The following is an 18,968-nucleotide window of genomic DNA, read 5'->3' on the forward strand; positions in this document are numbered from 1 at the left end:
AGTCATGATTTGATACAGACCACTGCAGCAATAAACTTAGAAAAGTAGGAAAAAAAATCTACATGACAGCAGATTTGACATGCTGTGTTCTCAAATTGTGCAGCATCCAGTAAAAAAAAATAAAATAAAATATCCAGTGGAAGATTTCTTTGTTGGCCAAGCTCTAATTCGAACAGTTTATTGCATTTTCAAGCCTGTGTAAATGTGTTTATACAGCCATATCAAAGCAGTTTAATCTTTATCCCATCGCTGGTATCTGGTGCAAGTGTAATCTAGGTGTGTATAAGATTAAAATCCAAAGGAGTGCTGTACCTGGCCTTCCAGACGGGGTGCCAGCAGCAGTCACCACGGCACCTGCTGAGGCAGCACCTGCTGCGGCTGTCAGAGGTGAAGGAGAACCCACAGGTGTTGACGGATTTGATGGAAAACTGCTGCTAGTGTGGTCGGGAGAGTAAATCTGTAAGCAGAGAGGAAGCAATAGAGAAAAATAAAATGAATTATTAATGTAGCAGCAGCTTGAAACTAATACAAATAGCTGATTTTGGTTCATTCATGTCCTTTTTAAGCAGTTCTTCACTGTCGGAAATATCGACAAATAGTCACCTGCGCTTTGAGCATTGCCATTACCAAATGAATCAAAAGCAACACTTGCATCGATATCTGGTGTTTGTGTTTTCTAAATCTTCAGAATTAAGAATTAACTGCAACTCTAAACTCCATTTCAGTTATTTAATTCTGCAGTTTAATATGTTTTACTAATGTAACATGTTTACTGATGGTTTTACACGTATTACACTGCAAATGTTCAAAATGCGATACGTAACAGATATTGTGTTTTTCTATTCTCTAGTGTTTCTCTTAAAGTTTTCATTGGAATATTTACTGATTAATTTGTTCAGGATATTAATCATTTCATAAACAGAACTGCATCAATTTATCATAACCTTTTTAGCAACTAAATAGGCAGACATGTGGAAACTGAATTACAGCTTCTCTAAATAAAACCTGAACCTGGGGATTTGCACACACTTAAACTAATATACAAGCACAAGAAAGTCATTCTGTTGACCCTGCATACTTTCAGCAGATGCACAGTCTGACATTTAGGATACAAACTTGTCCATTTTTGGTATATCTATTGTATATATCTTTTCCCCCGTCCCTTGGAGACCTTTGTGCCAGTACAAGAAAGACCATCAATTATTCCACTGTGGACTTGAGAGGTGCAGACGGCCAACCTGGAAACCCTGTTAAGCCAAAAGCAGAAAATCTCAAGGGCAGCATTCCAGCCTGCAGCTACAGCTTGTAAAGTGAACCATACATCAAAACCTTTAAGTATTCAACTGTTGTTTATTTTTGCATCTCTTTAAAGTCTGTGCTCTCCATGGGGAGAACAGCTAGGGCAAATGTCTGGTTTTTCAGCATGAAGCCACACATATATAAGTTTTAGGATGGCATGGAAGTGAGTAGAATACATCTTCAGATCTACTGGAATTTATTATTGTACCATAATGGAACATGCTTCAGAGAAGTGAAGGTATTACCAGTGGGTCCTGACTAATTAGCGAGAAAAAAAACCCTGCAGATCCACAGAGATTTCTCTGCCAAGTTAAGATCAAATTGAGTTTACAAGAAAACGCTTGACTTCTGTGGGGATGATAGAATGCACTCATTGTTAATAATCTCCTTATTCAATCTTGATCCCGGGGCTTTAGTTTTTCAATCAACTTGGGGCATCAGGACAGAGTTTTCATTGAAGTGTGTCACAGAGTGTGGAGGAGGATGGGCCGCTGTCTGAGGAGAAGAATTACTGTTTATGCTTTTCAACATTCAGATAGCACAGTCTTTTTCTCACTTCAGCATTTTCACTTTCTAATATGCGATTCAGTAAAAAGCTAAAGAGGCTTAATAGAGTGGTTATCACTGTGGCAGGAACTGATAAAACTCAGTCTTAATCTCCAAATATCTCAGTTTCTCGAGAGCAAGCTGTTTAGAATCCTGACTTGGGACCAGACAATATATGACTTTTGATTCTTTTCACTCTCTGGCGACTAACAGCGCATTTAAAGTGAAACATGGCTCATTTTACTGGAATAAATGAAGCCCCACCTCATCATCGGTTATGCTCCCGCAGGCAGCATGAGGCCAATAAGCACGGCCAATTTAAAAGGGCAGAGAACAAAGGCTCTACAAAGGGACAGGGGGGCCACGGAGTAGAGCCACAGCAGTTATAAACTCCCCTATGTCCCCTTATCCATCCCCTCACCCCAACTCTGGTCCAACCGTGTCCATTTCACTCCAGCTTTGTCATGCTAATAGTATCGAGTCGGCAAATATAAAGGACTTAATTTGTTATTACCATCCCTGAACTCTCACATTTGGATTCGCATGGGCAAGAAATATTTAATCCAGAAGGAACAGCTGTAAGTAAAATGTTGCTTCATGATACCTTTAGGGTGTTATAATATCTGTGCAAATTATTAAATCAAATTAAAACTGTGACCTCGTGGCTCATCTCTTGTTCCAAATTCAGATTTCTTTGGAGATGAATGAGTCTCTGTTTTTCTCCGAGCAGTTTGAATGAGCTTAAGGACTGAACCATGACAGGATGCAGCACATATCCACTACTGTTTTTTTGTTTTTGTTTTGTTTTTTATAAAATGCAGCTCATTGACTTTACAAGCTTTTTTAATGTACTGTTTGCTTTCTTGAATACTCTTAGTTTAAGCCCACAGTTATCCAGGCTTAAGGGAATAAAAAAAGTCTTTTGGGCTTTTTTAATCAGGAGTGAACATAGCATTCAATTCCCATCACGATAACTGAGGTTTCCTCCTTTCGAAAGAAAAATGAAAAATAACTGCATTTTGATTCAAAGATAAATCTTTTGAGCGCAGGCGCAGACACAAGCGAGACATGATTTTTTTTATATCGGGACAAGTTGGCAGTCCCTAGTTTAGAAAAAAATACTTTAAAAAAAAAAAAGTATTTGACAGAAATGCCACACTGATTTTTCCTATAAAAATTAATAAATTCAAACTAATTTTAAGATCTATAACTTTTTAAATTATCTGTAATAAGGATGCATGGAACAATGAACTTGATTGGACATTAAAACTGGAGTTGTAACTAACCGAAGCTAAAGCCTTGCCCAGTGCATCTCCAGTCTGGGAACTTCCAGTAGCTGTTCCCCGATTTGCAGCAGCTAGGAGAAGACAGAGGGAAGCTTTGTTATAACAAAGTCAAACAAATCCAGAGTGGTCACGGTACACAAAGCAGATGCCCAACTGACTCAGGCGATAACTTTACAGAATGGATGTTTAGGAACAATTACACTGAGGGTTGGTCATTTAGTCATTCTGAAAAGGTGGCTGAACGGCTGACATTAGAACATACCCATAACCCCATCAGCTGAGTTGACAGATGGGGTGTGTGCCGCAGTAACGAATGGTGAAGTGCTGGTGTTGCTCCGGTGGAAGCTGGACATGGGAGGAAGACTGGCGTTGATGTCAGGAGAGGCTGAGTGTGCTGGGTAATTCTGGAAGATAAAAAAATACCACAAAGGCTTTATATTCAAACATAAATATGTGTGTCTGTGTGGGTGTGGAACAAAGAAAGAGCTTATTTGCTCTTTAAATTGCAATTGTCCTTTGACATCTCCCAGGCCGTGATGAAGCAAAAGTTAATGGGAGGGGGGGTCAGAGATAAAGAGAGGACAGGCAGCATCTGCAGGCTCCCTGTGATGCTCTGCCAGCTGAAGCAGGCAAGCAGATGAGGCCAGATCAAACACTGACAAAAAGAGGGTCAACTGTGTCTTCACTGACAATAAACAGACACCAATTAATACGCACACACCCACTCCAGCAGTGGGAGTTGTGCGAAGGGTATGCAAGATTGAGACAGAATTTAAAAGCCAAGCAAAACACTGGTTTTCTAAGATACTTGTAACAGAGTTGCTAACATTCATTCTTGAGCTGTTCATCTGGTTGAATGTAGTGCAGTCCAGGTGTTGTATCTCACCAATCGGTCGTGTGCATGCAGGGTGCTGTAGTTCCCTGACTGTGCCATGTGAGATGAAGACCCTGGGAGCATTCCCCCGTAGCCAGGCTGACTGATCCCACTTGATGAATTCCATGGGTCGGACGAACTGTGGGTACCATCTAGCACAAAAACATAAGTAGTTTTAGTGCATCATTTATAAAAATGCAAGGAAGCAACACATATTGAGACAGTGTCACAAAGTGCCTGATTTAAAACTAGATTTGATCATATCCAAAACTGTAGATTAAAGACGCTCACCAAAGAAAGTGCTTGCAAACATACTGCTGGACGGTTTAGGAGAAGAGTAGGAAGGGGAATCTCTGTTGAAGTCCTCTGAGTTTGGAGACGGTGCATACACCTGCCGGGAGAACATAGATGTTATAACATAACGCTGCAGAGGAAAACACTGTGGGATCAATTAATAATTGTAAATTACCAAGAAAAAATTCCCCCCAAATCCAAAGCTCCAAAGCTTTTATGATATTGTATACATAGAGATATGTATTTTCATGCATGCATAGAAAAGCACATGCAAAACCGAAGTACTGCAAATGCAACTGAGACCTACAAAAACACACACATTTTAATGACTAGCAAGCAATCAAGCCCATGAAGGGTGGAGTGGATTATCAGGAGTATTTGCATTTCAGATCAACTCAGCCTCTAATGGAAGCATAATGATACTGCTTACACGCATAGACTAAAAGCCTGGCAAATTACAGCATTCCCACAGAGGCAGAAATCAAATAAGCTGTACAAAAAGAGGGTATTTTACTGTCTATATTTTTGTACCTGCTAGAAAAAAAGAGAGGCATACTGGGCAAGCTGTTATACAGCTGCGAGTGTGTGCCAAGCTGGGCGGTGTGATCAAAAAGACTCGAGGCCAAACACCAGTGATGTGGTCTCTGACTTCATCCACTCCATATGGAGGGAGTGAGGGTGAGGAGGGGAAGAAGGGAGAAAAGGTTTGGATGAATTTTTCCTCCCACAGACATGCCTAGATGACCCCACCGTCATGTAACCCTAATCAGAGCCAGGCCTGCCAGATAGATCCACCTGCGCACTTCCGTCCTGTATCGCTTACTCTACTTGAACCCTCGCCACTCACAATTTCTATCTTTTACATGTGGTGACAGCCAAAACAGGTTGTTCGCTTATGTCGTTGTTTTTATAACGCACTTCTGGTGGAAAATGTGCATCACAGCCAATATAAATAAATTCAATGGAGACACTGTCCTACATATGAACTTATTATCGAGGCTGAATGTGAGACGTAGTGCTTTTAGGCTTTGCTGAATGAGCAGGACTCCAGGCTGCCGTTGTCTGGATGTGTAATTAAAGTGCTCTGGGAGGGGTGGAGCTCTCATGGGTCTTCTGGCTTACACATGTGACCAGGGTTGATAGTAGCTCCACAGAGATCTCAGGTTAGCCTCACACAGGAGTCCAAGCTTTTGTCTTTCACCTCCATCAGACACTTCATGGGCAGCATATGGCAGTGGATAATTCTAATTGTCCTTTTTACCCTGGGCTAACCCGTCAAAGCATTAATAAACCATCCCAACCACCGGGTGCCTGATTCCGCAGGCCCACGGAAGGCAGTCCACCAGGGTTTCCTTTTACAAGGCCATTAATTAAAAGCCGTCACTCAGACAGATCAGCACACCAACACTGAATTATACTGGTTATGTGAGCAGCAGCCGGTATTGCTTAAGTAAAATGAACCGTAACAATTGGCACAAAAGTTGAAAGCAATCATTCGTATAAGATATTAGCTGAAAAGTAAAACTAGAAATAAAACTCGAGTGTTGGCACTTATTATTCTATGTAGCTGTTTGTAAGTGTAGTGTTAAAGTAATTCAAACAATTAGAGGGTTTGGCAAGATATATATGCAATGAACATGATAGTGGACCAAATATAAAGCTATAAGAAAAAGCACTAAGCGTGTTGGTTCATCAGCTTGTACCTTTCAACAGTGCTTTGCCTCAACTGAGTAAAAATATCCCTTACAACTTCCCACTCGCCTCCGAGCATGCCTGCCTGAGGTACCTGCCTTTGAAGTCCTTGTCACAGCAATCATAATACAACATGTTAAAACACAATCTGTCAATCCCTATAAAGGCTGTAACATAACATCAAGGGGAAATTTAAAACAACAAAAGTAAGGTAAAACTGGGTAAATGGCCAAAGGCTCAGAAATTAAGTTCAAACACTTAATGTCTCAATGCCACGTCCTGTGTTAGTACAGTTTGTCATCAGCTGGTATCCAACTAAATCTCCAGGGTATCTTATTTCTACTTCAAATCTTACATTTCCAAAGCTCAGTGTGTTCAGAAGGTTTCTCAAACAACTACTCATCTGAGCTTTTCCCAAGGTGTCACGGCTCAGACAGGACAGAGAACCCACATGCACAACACCAGGCAGAATCGGAGTCCAAGAGGCTTTAATCTATGTCAAAAGGCAGGCAGGGGTCAAACCGGGTAGTCAGGCAGATCAGGCAAACAAAACCAAAACAGGCAGGCAAAAATCCATAAACTAAGAATCATGCAGGGTTACAGGCAGGCAGGCAGGAACAGGACAAAAATCAGGAAGGCTGGAAAGCGAGGCAAAAGCACACGACAATCTGGCAACAGGTATGAGGGAATGGGCAGGTTTAAGAAGGGGAAACTGATGAGGGAAACCAGGTGTGGAGCTGGGCCAGGGAAGCACAGGTGAAGGGAATGAGGCTGATGAGGGTGGCAGGATCCAGATGACAGGAGAGTGAGTTAAACAGTAAAAAAAACCTATCCTACACTGTGAAACTGTGACAGAACCCCCCCCTCAAGGGACAGATTCCAGATGTCCCAAAACCATCCACCCAGGGTGGGAGGAGGGGGCCCGGAGGAGGGCCCCGGCCAACAAACGGCCAAAGCTCCGGGGGCCGTCCTCGGTGCCGGGCAGACCGGTGAGGCAGTTCGGGGGGTCGCCCTTGGGGCGTAACAGGCGGATCCGGGGGTCGGTCTCGGGGCTTGGCAGGCTGGTCAGGGGGTCGGTCTCGGGGCTTGGCAGGCTGGTCAGGGGGTCGGTCTGGGGGCTTGGCAGGCGGGTCAGGGGGTCGGTCTGGGGGCTTGGCAGGCGGGTCAGGGGGTCGGTCTCGGGGCTTGGCAGGCGGGTCCGGGGGTCGGTCTCGGGGCTTGGCAGGCTGGTCAGGGGGTCGGTCTGGGACTGCGGCAGGCTGGTCAGGGGGTCGGTCTGGGACTGCGGCAGGCTGGTCAGGGGGTCGGTCTGGGACTGCGGCAGGCTGGTCAGGGGGTCGGTCTGGGACTGCGGCAGGCTGGTCAGGGGGTCGGTCTGGGACTGCGGCAGGCTGGTCAGGGGGTCGGTCTGGGAGTGCGGCAGGCTGGTCAGGGGGTCGGTCTGGGATTGCGGCAGGCTGGTCAGGGGGTCGGTCTGGGACTGCGGCAGACTGGTCAGGGGGTCGGTCTGGGACTGCGGCAGACTGGTCAGGGGGTCGGTCTGGGACTGCGGCAGACTGGTCAGGGGGTCGGTCTGGGACTGCGGCAGACTGGTCAGGGGGTCGGTCTGGGACTGCGGCAGATCCACCCAGGATCGCCTCAGGAACAAGAGTCGGGGCAGACAGGAGGCGGGGAGCCGGAGTCGGGGCAGACAGGAGGCGGGGAGCCGGAGTCGGGGCAGACAGGAGGCGGGGAGCCGGAGTCGGGGCAGACAGGAGGCGGGGAGCCGGAGTCGGGGCAGACAGGAGGCGGGGAGCCGGAGTCGGGGCAGACAGGAGGCGGGGAGCCGGAGTCGGGGCAGACAGGAGGCGGGGAGCCGGAACCGGGGCAGACAGGATGCGGGGAGCCGGAACCGGGGCAGACAGGATGCGGGGGGCCGGAACCGGGGCAGACAGGATGCGGGGGGCCGGAACCGGGGCAGACAGGATGCGGGGGGCCGGAACCGGGGCAGACAGGATGCGGGGGGCCGGAACCGGGGCAGACAGGATGCGGGGGGCCGGAACAGGGGCAGACAGGATGCGGGGGGCCGGAACAGGAGCAGACAGGATGCGGGGGGCCGGAACAGGAGCAGACAGGATGCGGGGGGCCGGAACAGGAGCAGACAGGATGCGGGGGGCCGGAACAGGAGCAGACAGGATGCGGGGGGCCGGAACAGGAGCCGGAGCAGGAGCTGGAGCTGGAACAGGAGCCGGAGCAGGAGCTGGAGCTGGAACAGGAGCCGGAGCAGCAGCTGGAACAGGAGCTGGAACAGGAGCCGGAGCAAGCTGGGGCTGGCGCTGACGCCGTCGTCGTTGCCTGCCCTGAAGGCTCCTGGGCCCACCCAGAGCCAGGCGTGTTCCCCAAAAGGGGTCCCAATACTCCTCCTCCTTGGCCCAGCGCATGTTATCAGCCGATTCTCGGGGAGCAGGAACAAGCTGGGGCTGGGGCCGACGCCGTCGTTGTCTCCCCTGAGCCTGCAGGCCTCTGGGCCCACCCAGAGCCAGGCGTGTTCCCCAGAAAGGGGGAAGGGACTGGGGTGGGTCTGGGACCACCTCGGGAACAGCAACAGGCCGGAACTGGGGCCATGTCCCCGTCCCCTTCACCGTACGGTGGCAGAACTCCACTCGGTCCCCATAAAAAAAATCCCACAAATCCTCTTCCTTACGTGGTAGGTCCATGTTGGCTGGGTTCAGTCTTGGCCAGATTGTACTGTCACGGCTCAGACAGGACAGAGAACCCACATGCACAACACCAGGCAGAATCGGAGTCCAAGAGGCTTTAATCTATGTCAAAAGGCAGGCAGGGGTCAAACCGGGTAGTCAGGCAGATCAGGCAAACAAAACCAAAACAGGCAGGCAAAAATCCATAAACTAAGAATCATGCAGGGTTACAGGCAGGCAGGCAGGAACAGGACAAAAATCAGGAAGGCTGGAAAGCGAGGCAAAAGCACACGACAATCTGGCAACAGGTATGAGGGAATGGGCAGGTTTAAGAAGGGGAAACTGATGAGGGAAACCAGGTGTGGAGCTGGGCCAGGGAAGCACAGGTGAAGGGAATGAGGCTGATGAGGGTGGCAGGATCCAGATGACAGGAGAGTGAGTTAAACAGTAAAAAAACCTATCCTACACTGTGAAACTGTGACACAAGGGGCTTGGCTCAATTTTTCTTTCTTTTATTGAAAATAAGCAGCTCTGTATTTTCATGACAAAATGGTAACATTAAACCTCCCATCACCTTCCAGTTATTACTGGCAGTCAACATTTGTTTTGGGAATCAATACGACTTTGCTCAGTGATCATAACATGTCATAACATGTGTGCCCTATACATACTGTAGGATACATGACAGGTCAACACAAATAAACACACCACCCTCTCTGACAACCTGTCGGGCATGCAGTGGAGCATACATGTTTCAGTGTGGCAGCACACGTGTACCACGCACGCGCGCATAAGTGTGTGTGTGTGTGTGTGTGTGTGTGTGTGTGTGTGTGTGTGTGTGTGTGTGTGTGTGTGTGTGTGTGTGTGTGTGTGTGTGTGTGTGTGTGTGTTTGTAGGGTGATGGGGTTTAGCTTCTTTAAACCTGTTGCCCAGTGAAAACCACAAAAAGAAAAATAGGTAAATCCCATTTTACAGAAACAGCATTGCAAGAATTAGCTTAATTATTTATTACGGTATTTACTATTTTGAGAGAATCGTGTCAACAGGAACATTCCTATGAAGCCAAAACAAAAAAAGTCTAAAATATGTATTGTTTTTCCTCTTTCCACTAACAGGCAACGGAAGAAATATCAGCGAGCTGCTCCATCTGTATTGGTGCCGTGCCACCAACTCACAAGCTATTGGCCCACTGTGAATTCTCCCAGTGCTCCAGATGGTGTGCCTGCTATGCAACTCTGCATTGCAACAAATAAATGCGGATCAAGTTAGATTCGAAGAATGAGCACCATCTCTTTTTTTTCTTTGCTTGAAAAACAAATAAAAAGTATGTGCCGGTTGTTTAACAAGTACTTTTGATCATAAAGTTTGCCCTTTTTTCCCCACATGCTATCAATTTTCTCCCCATCCCCAACTGGAACACAAGCCTGTTAATACTTAATATGAAAAAGATCAAAGTTATCTTTTGTGCAGCAGGAACAAAAAGGAAAATGCTTTTAATGGGCTGTGGGGAAAGTTGAAACGTAAGCCTGTGTAGGATGACCTTTTCAATTCAATACAATAAAAAGCCAAACCTCTTTATTTTTCCCTTTAAATTAATCCTCTATTTATATAAAAGCAAAAATAGCATAGGGAATATGACAGGTGGAAATCTGTGTGTGTAATTTGATTATGACAGGATCATTACTTTAAGGATTACTGAAATGATTACAGAGCTCATTCAGCCGTTGTTAGACTACATCCTTGAACAGATATATGAGCTCATGAGCTGTCTTTACAATAAAAACAGGAGAAAAGACCTGGTGAAAAAATCCATCTGTGAGACAACTCATCAATATGTACTACAATTTTTTTGTTGCACAACAACCCTGAAATTTCAGTCCAACAGCTCCTTCGACTCTGAGCGCAGCACAAATGATTGCACAGATTGCAATGTATTTTTCAATGCACGTATTGACAAAAAAGCATTACTACAAAAAACATTTTAAGAAAAATCAAAGGAGTCATTACATAGAAGTTCAGAAATCACATTAAGCTCCCTGTGGTGTCAAGAATGCCAAACTGATGAAAAACAGATGGAATAACAGCAACACTGGTGCTTGGAGCTCAATCTGCAAACAGGAAAGTCTAACCTCAACAGGCAGCCTATTTCCCTTAATCATTCCCAGACTCCCACTTGTTATTATTTCAATCCAGTCTCAGAGCTGAAGCAAACAGACAGTAATAATAAATTCAAGACTGCAAGAAACTTTTTGCCACACTTTTTCACTCCATGCATGAGAAAGAAAATTGTTCAAAATTGCAAAAACTTTTTTTCCACACATAAACTTGAATATTTACTAACTGACCAAAAGCTGGTCTATATAGCACACTGACGTCCAAATAAGTTGAAGAAACAGTTAAGACCTAAACTGTAGTATTTTACCTGCACCATCACACAGCTGATGTAATGGAAAATAAGACAGAGGAGCCTCAGGGACATACATTCACAAACAGAGAGGAACAAAGTGCTCATTTCCAAAATAAATATATAACAAAACTTCAGGACGCTCATATAAGCAAGAAGGCAGAGACTGGAAGTCAAAACACTCAGTCACGCACACACATATGCACACTTCTTCCAGCTCCTCTCTGTCTCAGACACATTCCCAAAGAGAGTACTCACCGATTTCCCATTGTAGTAATACATTAAAGAGTTACTGCCCATTCCAGGGACAGGGTAGGCGCAATACATTCTAGCTTTAACAATTTAAGTTATAAAGGTACAGCGACACAGTAGTTTTCTCTCTACGCATACATCCAAACCGCTCAAAAAGGGGCTAATAACTCTTTCAGTACTGGCCTCCACACAGGACCCACTCAGAGGAAACTTATGCAAAGCAGGATTGTACCATTCCATACTGTGGGAAGGGGAGGCAGCAAGAAGGGAGTGGCTCATATGGTACATCCCACTCCTAAGCCTCTAAATGCTGAAGCAAAGAGGAAGGGATGGGGGAAGGGAGGCGAAGGGGAGGTGGGTAGAGAAAAGATAAAGGGAAGTGGGTGGGGCGGAAAACAAATGTGTGAGTGGATTTTACAGAGGGGGGGCGAGTGAGATGGAGAGAGAGTGAGAGAGAGAGGGAAAAGAGAGAGAGGGAGAGAGAGAGAGGGAGACAGAGGGAGAGAGAGGGAGAGGGAGAGAGAGAGAGAAACGTTTAATTCCAGGCATAGAAAATGCTGATTTTATTGCAGGGGGAACCCCAATAAACTGGAACTAAAATAATGGCATTCTAAGCAGGATTTCATTAATATGTGTGACCATCAAATGAGTGCTTTAATAAGTGCAGGGAGCCTGTGCTATTCTCCGCGTTTTAATCCTCAGTATCTAATCTTTTTGTTTTTGTAATAATTAAATGAGTCTACAGGCAGTGAGGGGAAATTTGGCTTTTGTAGGAACACAACCATCTGGCAATAGCTTTTACCTGGTACCACACGCGGCCCACATGTCAAATAGGGGTCATTAGTGAGAGAAAGTGAAGTCTGAACATGCACAAAAGAAAACCTATAGATTCAAATTCAGACAGTAATAGGGGTGGGGATGGGTCACAAAAAAAAGTGTCATAGCATCATGGCATGGTAAATATGAGCGTTTTGGTGTTATGTGAGTAGGGCCTTTAGCTGAAGTGCCTGTAAACATAGAATCATAAAGCAAGCAACAGCTGCAAAAGGATTGGCTTGTGACGTTGAACAGGAAAATAATGCTCCATTTCCGAAACCCTGGGGGCCTCAGATGGGGGAGAACGGGGGGGGGCATAACGTTGACAGCCATTTTACCATGGTTTACTGTCACTGCAAGCCATTACCTTTATCATGGGGTGGGGTGGGGGCGGGGGCAAGGCGAGGAAAAGAAAGGAGAGGATACCATATTTCAGTGAGAGCCCAGTCTGACTGGAGCCTTTCATGTGCACCACTCGAATCTCGCTGAACTAAACACAGGCCTGAAGACTCATTGGGAACGTTACTATTATAGAAAGATGAAAGCCTCCACTTCCCTAACAAAACTACACCCTTATTATGCTTGTCCTTTTAGAACTGTTATTATTTATCCCCCTTTCTTCTCTGAATCTCTTTTAAACTCATCCAAAACACGGGCTCTGCATGTTGTTACTGTTTTATATCTGGCGCTGTTTCAACTTGATGCTTTAAGGAAAATGGTCATGACAGAAGTGTTTGAAGAGGCCTAAAACGAGTCCAGACACAGCGCAGTATTGCAAGGACAAGACATGAAAGGAGGAACAAATAGAAATTCATTTAGTAAATTAAGCACACACATCAGTGCCCGCTGATTCAAGACACAGGCAATCCAATTGTTTTACTACCGACTGTGCACCAGACACAATGAGATGCCTAAATTGTTTTATTTGATTAAACTCCATGAATCAACAATTGTGCCACATCATTCACAGATCTGATACGGTGGGAAACACATCATATCAGCATGGAAGGTGAAAGCTCAGCTCCACCCACCTGTTCACACAATCTTCTCTAAGGACAAGGGGGGGAAAATACAGCAAATCCACAAGCTGAGGTCACCCGCTCCTCATGCATGGATTTAACAGTGATGTCATCAGACAGGAAGATTGTTCACTGTAAGAAGCTCTGATTCTAATTAGGGAAGATTCACTCGGGGAGTGGGGGGATGTGTTGGGGATTCAGAACCTCACTCACCCCCAAACTCTTCATCATGTCCGATCTTAGCTGACGATTCAAGAGTTTTAGCGGGGCTAAGCCAGGTATATTAAACAAATCTTTTTTAATATTACCTTACATTCAATGTCAGAGCTTTTGAACTGTTAATATTTAGTTTTATAATAAAATATGCAGATGACGCAGTCTGGAATGATATATACATTTTTATATTTTTCTCAACAATGCTTTTTCAACAAACCTACAGATGTCAAATATAAATTTATACAAAAGTATTTATGAGAATAAACTACAAGCCGTTCAAACATAAAGTAGCATTTGTTTGGACAAAGATGATGAAGCGGGATGACAATCTTGATTAAATGTTACATTTAAATGAAAATTGAAATGCTAGTTTTGGATGGATGGATGGATGGATGGATGGATGGATGGATGGATGGATGGATGGATGGATGGATGGATGGATGGATGGATGGATGGATGGATGGATGAAACTTTCAGAGATTTTAATACTTTAAAATGTATCGATATAAACGTAAATCTTAGGTCTTACTGAATGTTTATGAAAATGTTTGCTTTGTGCAAAAAGGATGTAGAAAATACTAAATATTTTTAGAACAAATAAAAATAACAAATAATAAAAAAAAAAAAATTTAAAGTCACAATTCCAACCCTCCTTTTTTCTGCCTCAATATAGTGCCATTAGAAAGTGCTACATAGAGGTTGTAAGTAATCCCCCCCGCACCATTGCCACCTGTAGCAATGGTGCCACCAAGGTTGATGGTCTTTTAGTGAAAGAAAAAAACTTGTAGTACAACAGGTGTGTGGTTTTGTGGGTACCGGTAGTTGTTTTAGAAACAAAACACTATTCTAGTCCTACATCTTAATTTTGGAGAAATCTAGCATTCATCATATAAACCAGTGAAGAACCCACAGAAAGCTAAAAATACTCAGATGCCGTGCTCCTTCCAGAACAATTTCCAATATGCAACTGCCCAGTCTAAGAAGCATACTGCATCGGATGATGCCATGCCCCACCACTGCGGTCACAAAACTGTTTATTTCTGCTTTTCAAAAATGAAAACCAGCCACAAATGTCATAGCACAGCACACATTGCATTGCCATTGTGAATGGCTTTAGTAATGCTTTCTGAGATGATTTGCATTATTGCTTGGCTCCTAAATTCATCAGTTTTGTTTATCTAGAAAAAGAAAAATATTACATTTGGCTTAATTATGAAAGTTCCCTTACATGATCTGATCAATTCAGTAATCACAAGCCTTTCATACATATAAACAGTTTCCTGAAATCAAGACCAAATCCCTATATGGAAAAATACAGAGCTATAACGCTTTTTAAGTTTCAAGTTTTCAAGTGAGGATATGAACCATACAGAGAACCCCTTGTCCTATCCCTTTATTCCCTTATTACACATTGAGCTTCTTTTATTTCTTTTCTATTCCTTTACCTCTCCTTTCCAGCTTCCTTTATGTAAATTTGCCCATAGAGGTGAAAGAAACAACAAATGACATCATATTTAAGATGACATACTACGTAGTAGCAATGGCCGTAGTATGCACAGTGCACCGTGTGTGGTTTCAAAAGCTGCCTGTGAGGTGGCATGTTGTTTGGCCACTGTTTTATTAGTGTCCTCCTGGTCCTCTGAGAGGTCAGAGGACATGTTGCTGCTGCTTCTCCAGGGTCAAATGTTACACAGGGTTCCATGTTTTCCTGCTCACAGACCTGTTTTGATCCGTAACTGAATATACTGCGAATATAAAGCCCCTCCCCCCCAAAACAAAAAATCTTCTCTAAGTATCTTCAAGCTGATCCCTTGAAGATACTTAAAGGGGACCTATTAGGGCATCTAATGTATATTTTAAACGGGCCTGGAATGTCTTAAAAACAAGCTTTTGATTGTTTTTTCTAAATAAATGAGAAAATCAGCCTCTGAGCCATGTCTGCAGCATCTCATTCTCTAACCTCCTTCTCTATGTGGGATTCTGAGTGGGCGGGGCTATGATAATGAGGCACTGTGCTGATTGGCTGCCTGAATGACGCGATACACCGCTACGAAAAAATGGCGGAAGCTCCGGCCGGCGGAGTTATTTACACCGTGTCCTAATAACTGCATGCGATGCGAGCGAGCGTCACTGACAAAATTAATTCCATTGCTTTATTTTCTATTGGACAGTCCTAACTGGCCGCAGCGCTGCGCGCGTTTTGAGCTGAACATTTGTCGGATGCCCTGCTTCTTCCTGTCGCTCGCGTTGAAAGCCGGTTGAAAGCGCTGTAGGAAACGGTCATGGACGAGGAACGGCTGATCCAGTTAGTTGAAATGAGAAGTTATCTCTATGATACCTCCTCATTTCACTACAAAAACCTCAATAAAGTGGCAGCTGGCTGGAGGGAGATGGAAAGAGAGCGTCCGATGCCACGCAGTGCGATGTAATAGTCGGACGTTCGCATGCAGTTACACGGTTTTATAGTTGTGGGCGTGGTTTGCATTTTGGTTACATAAGGAAAATGCGCCGAATCTGAACGGCTCGTAGAAGTCACATGACACTGGACGGCTCATCCGGGCGGCTGTACAGACACTGCAGAATTTAGTTGCTTTCCTCCTTCTCTGAGTTGGCAGGCTGAGGGGAGACCACTTTATATATGTTAAAGCAAGAAAACTTGTTTTTCATAATTGGTCCCCTTTAATGTTCAGAGAGAGAAAAAAAATCCTAAGGCAATAAAGCCTTAAATATCTTGCAAAATGATGATGCCAGGATGAATCAGTTTAAGTTGCCAAAGAGTAGTTCAGGGAGCATTAGATATGAGTGTATGTAGTGTGTATGTAGTGTAGTTTCAGACAACATGTGCTAAAGTATAAAGCAGTGACGCAGTTGTATAGTTTCCAGGTTACAGCAGTAAGGCTTAGAGGGTCTCTAAATAACAAACACTACCTGAGTGATTGTTGACAGGCTGCGCTATTGTGTCTTTCACTGATCTGAAATCAGGGTTTACATTAATGCTGCACACTCACGCAAGGGCTCCATAAATAACTCACAACAGGCCAGAATGTGAGTAATGACTTTAATGTGTGCATTATTGTCATACTCTTTGTTCCTATTACTTCTTGTTTTCTTTACAGATGAAAGAGGTCAGACCCCTGGCGTGTTTGCTAGTTCCATTATGTGCAGCCTCTAATGTTAGTGGTAAACATCAACAACCCAAACAAAGATAAACACAAGGTCCAGGGTCCCAGAGGTGGCCGTGACTGTTCAGCATCACCCTGTCAAATGAAGGGTGTCTATCTGATCAGCCATCTGATGAGGCCATCCCTGGGGAGCTCACTAACTGGGGTCAGGTCAGAGCCTAAAATACTGCCAGTTTCATGAGCTGGACAATTGTATCATCTGAAGGGACAAACAAGACCCCAAAATGTTAACAATCATGGATAGAAAAATATTTGAATAAATAAGACTACCGGTACTTATCTGCAAGTATGACACACATGCATGGGTGCACACACACACACACACACACACATACACACACACACACACACACACACACACACACACACACACACACACACACACACACACACACACACACACACACACACACACACACACACACACACACACACACACACACACACACACACAGTTGCCAGTTAACAAAGCTGAGAGAAACAAAACTTGATAGTTAACATATGAATCCTGATGCTTTGCTCCAGGCAATTCTCTTTTTGTACTTGGCTTTAGTTACCCATGTTCTTTAATCATTTTAGATTTAAACACATCATCATAACACTTGACATAGTCGTGCAGCTGATTTAGCCAAATTGTGTTTAAGTTATATCATTTGACTTTTGATCATGGTAAGACCTCAACCAGATCAGATATACAGTACTGCGTGGTTGTGTTTGTTAACATCCACTGAGGTAGGAACTACAAGCTTCAGTGACTGCTGATTCAAGATGATCATTCCTCTGAGAGAAAACCGTAAGGGCAATTAAAGATGCATAATGAGTCTCATCTATAACAAATGATGTATAGACATCAATCCCAAACATCCAACTGTCACAAACAAACGGTTCAGATTTCATCTGCACAAGACTGCAACTTGAAACCAATAATGCCTGACATTGGATATGATGTTTTGGTGTGCAGTTCACATGCAGCATTTATTCTGATTAATACATCATAAAAATACATATATTTTGTACAAGAAGAGGATGCATTTCTTTAACTTTAAGCTTTGCCAAAGGCCCAAGCATAAGACACTACAACTTAAGTTGTGTACGGCATAACACCTCATTTCCACTCGCTTCTGTGCACTCGTGCGAAACGCCCAGAAGTTCATTCCTACCGAACCTCCACAGTCGCTGACGCAGCTGCAAAAATCCTCCTTCCAGTATTTTCCTGAGTGATTTTTGTTTCTCACGCATTGAAAAATAAACTAGTGTGGTGGATTTTAGTGAGAACTTACAGTGTATGTTAGCTACTGTAGCGTAGAGCTGATAACTAGCACACTTTTGAAAGATAAACATACTATTGTTCGATTATCTAGTGAAATGGTATAAGCTATCGGGTAATCTGTTATAAGAAAAGCATCAATCCCACATCCACAACGGGTTTCCAATAGCAATATTAGCATCAGTAATAACCCATGGGTAAATAACTGACTTTACTTCAGCATACTGAACACCAGCAGGCATGTTCCATATTTTGTCAATGACGGCGTGTAGAGAAAGAAGAAGAAGAAAGGAGACTTTAGAGAGTTAAACATGTAACACTGGATGCCTGTCAATAAATAAAACAATATTCTTTGATAGTTTCTTATTCTTGGAAATGTAATATTCAGACAGACAGACAAATAGATAGATAAAATGTATTATATTATATTTTTTTTATCAAATATCATTATTAAATATTATATTTCATATTATAAAGCAGAGTCCAATTTGTTAAGACCATTCAAAAATCATGCTTGAGCACCCCTAGCATTTATATCAGCAAGAGTAACTAAATTCAACCTAACAATAATGATTATCCATGGCAGAACATACATCTGTTTCAAAACTCTCAAGAAAGCAAATCACCTCTTTGCATGCTAAAAACACTATTTATATTACTCAACATTTTCCCCCTCCCTAACGCCCTTTCCTTTATTATACTAGAAATGTCAGCATAATTAAAAAAATAAGCAAACGCAGCAGCAGGTAATGAAAAATGTATGCATGCCTCTATATTCAGAGTTTATTTATTTTTGTACTGATTTCAAATGCATTTATTTTGATGTATTGCTTCAGGACATCCAAACAACAAAAGCAGAAAAACTGCAGCTGTACATTATTCTGCTGGGTGGCCCTAGAATGAGCCTGGAGTGTTTTTGGATATTTACAAAGGGCTTTACTGGTGCATTCATCTAAGATCTCCTCACCAAGAGGTCCTTTTACAGCCCTCCTTGCTGTGGTTGAAAGTGAGACACAACAACAGAAACAACAAGGTATTGTTACAGCACAGTATTATTCTCTCTTCTTTTTGAGCTGTTACAGACAGACTAATAGAAAGAAAGACAGATCATTTGAATGTCATGCACTAGACAGCGCTGTGAGG

At 43.6% G+C, this 18,968-nt stretch overlaps 1 protein-coding gene across 6 annotated transcripts in view; it reads right to left on the bottom strand.

The window, feature by feature from the left end:
• Positions 1–18,968, bottom strand: part of tcf12 (transcription factor 12) — a 79,127-nt gene that overhangs the window by 17,198 nt on the left and 42,961 nt on the right. For all 6 annotated transcript variants that reach the window (XM_061743728.1, XM_061743736.1, XM_061743719.1 and 3 more), the window contains 5 exons: positions 4,297–4,396; positions 4,018–4,157; positions 3,394–3,535; positions 3,132–3,202; positions 313–457 (listed from right to left, as the gene is read on the bottom strand). In XM_061743728.1, coding sequence (XP_061599712.1) covers positions 313–457; positions 3,132–3,202; positions 3,394–3,535; positions 4,018–4,157; positions 4,297–4,396 — 598 coding nt within the window. The remainder of the gene's footprint in view (positions 1–312; positions 458–3,131; positions 3,203–3,393; positions 3,536–4,017; positions 4,158–4,296; positions 4,397–18,968) is intronic.

This window comes from Cololabis saira, chromosome 2, assembly GCF_033807715.1.
Source record: "Cololabis saira isolate AMF1-May2022 chromosome 2, fColSai1.1, whole genome shotgun sequence".
NCBI lineage: Eukaryota > Metazoa > Chordata > Actinopteri > Beloniformes > Belonidae > Cololabis > Cololabis saira.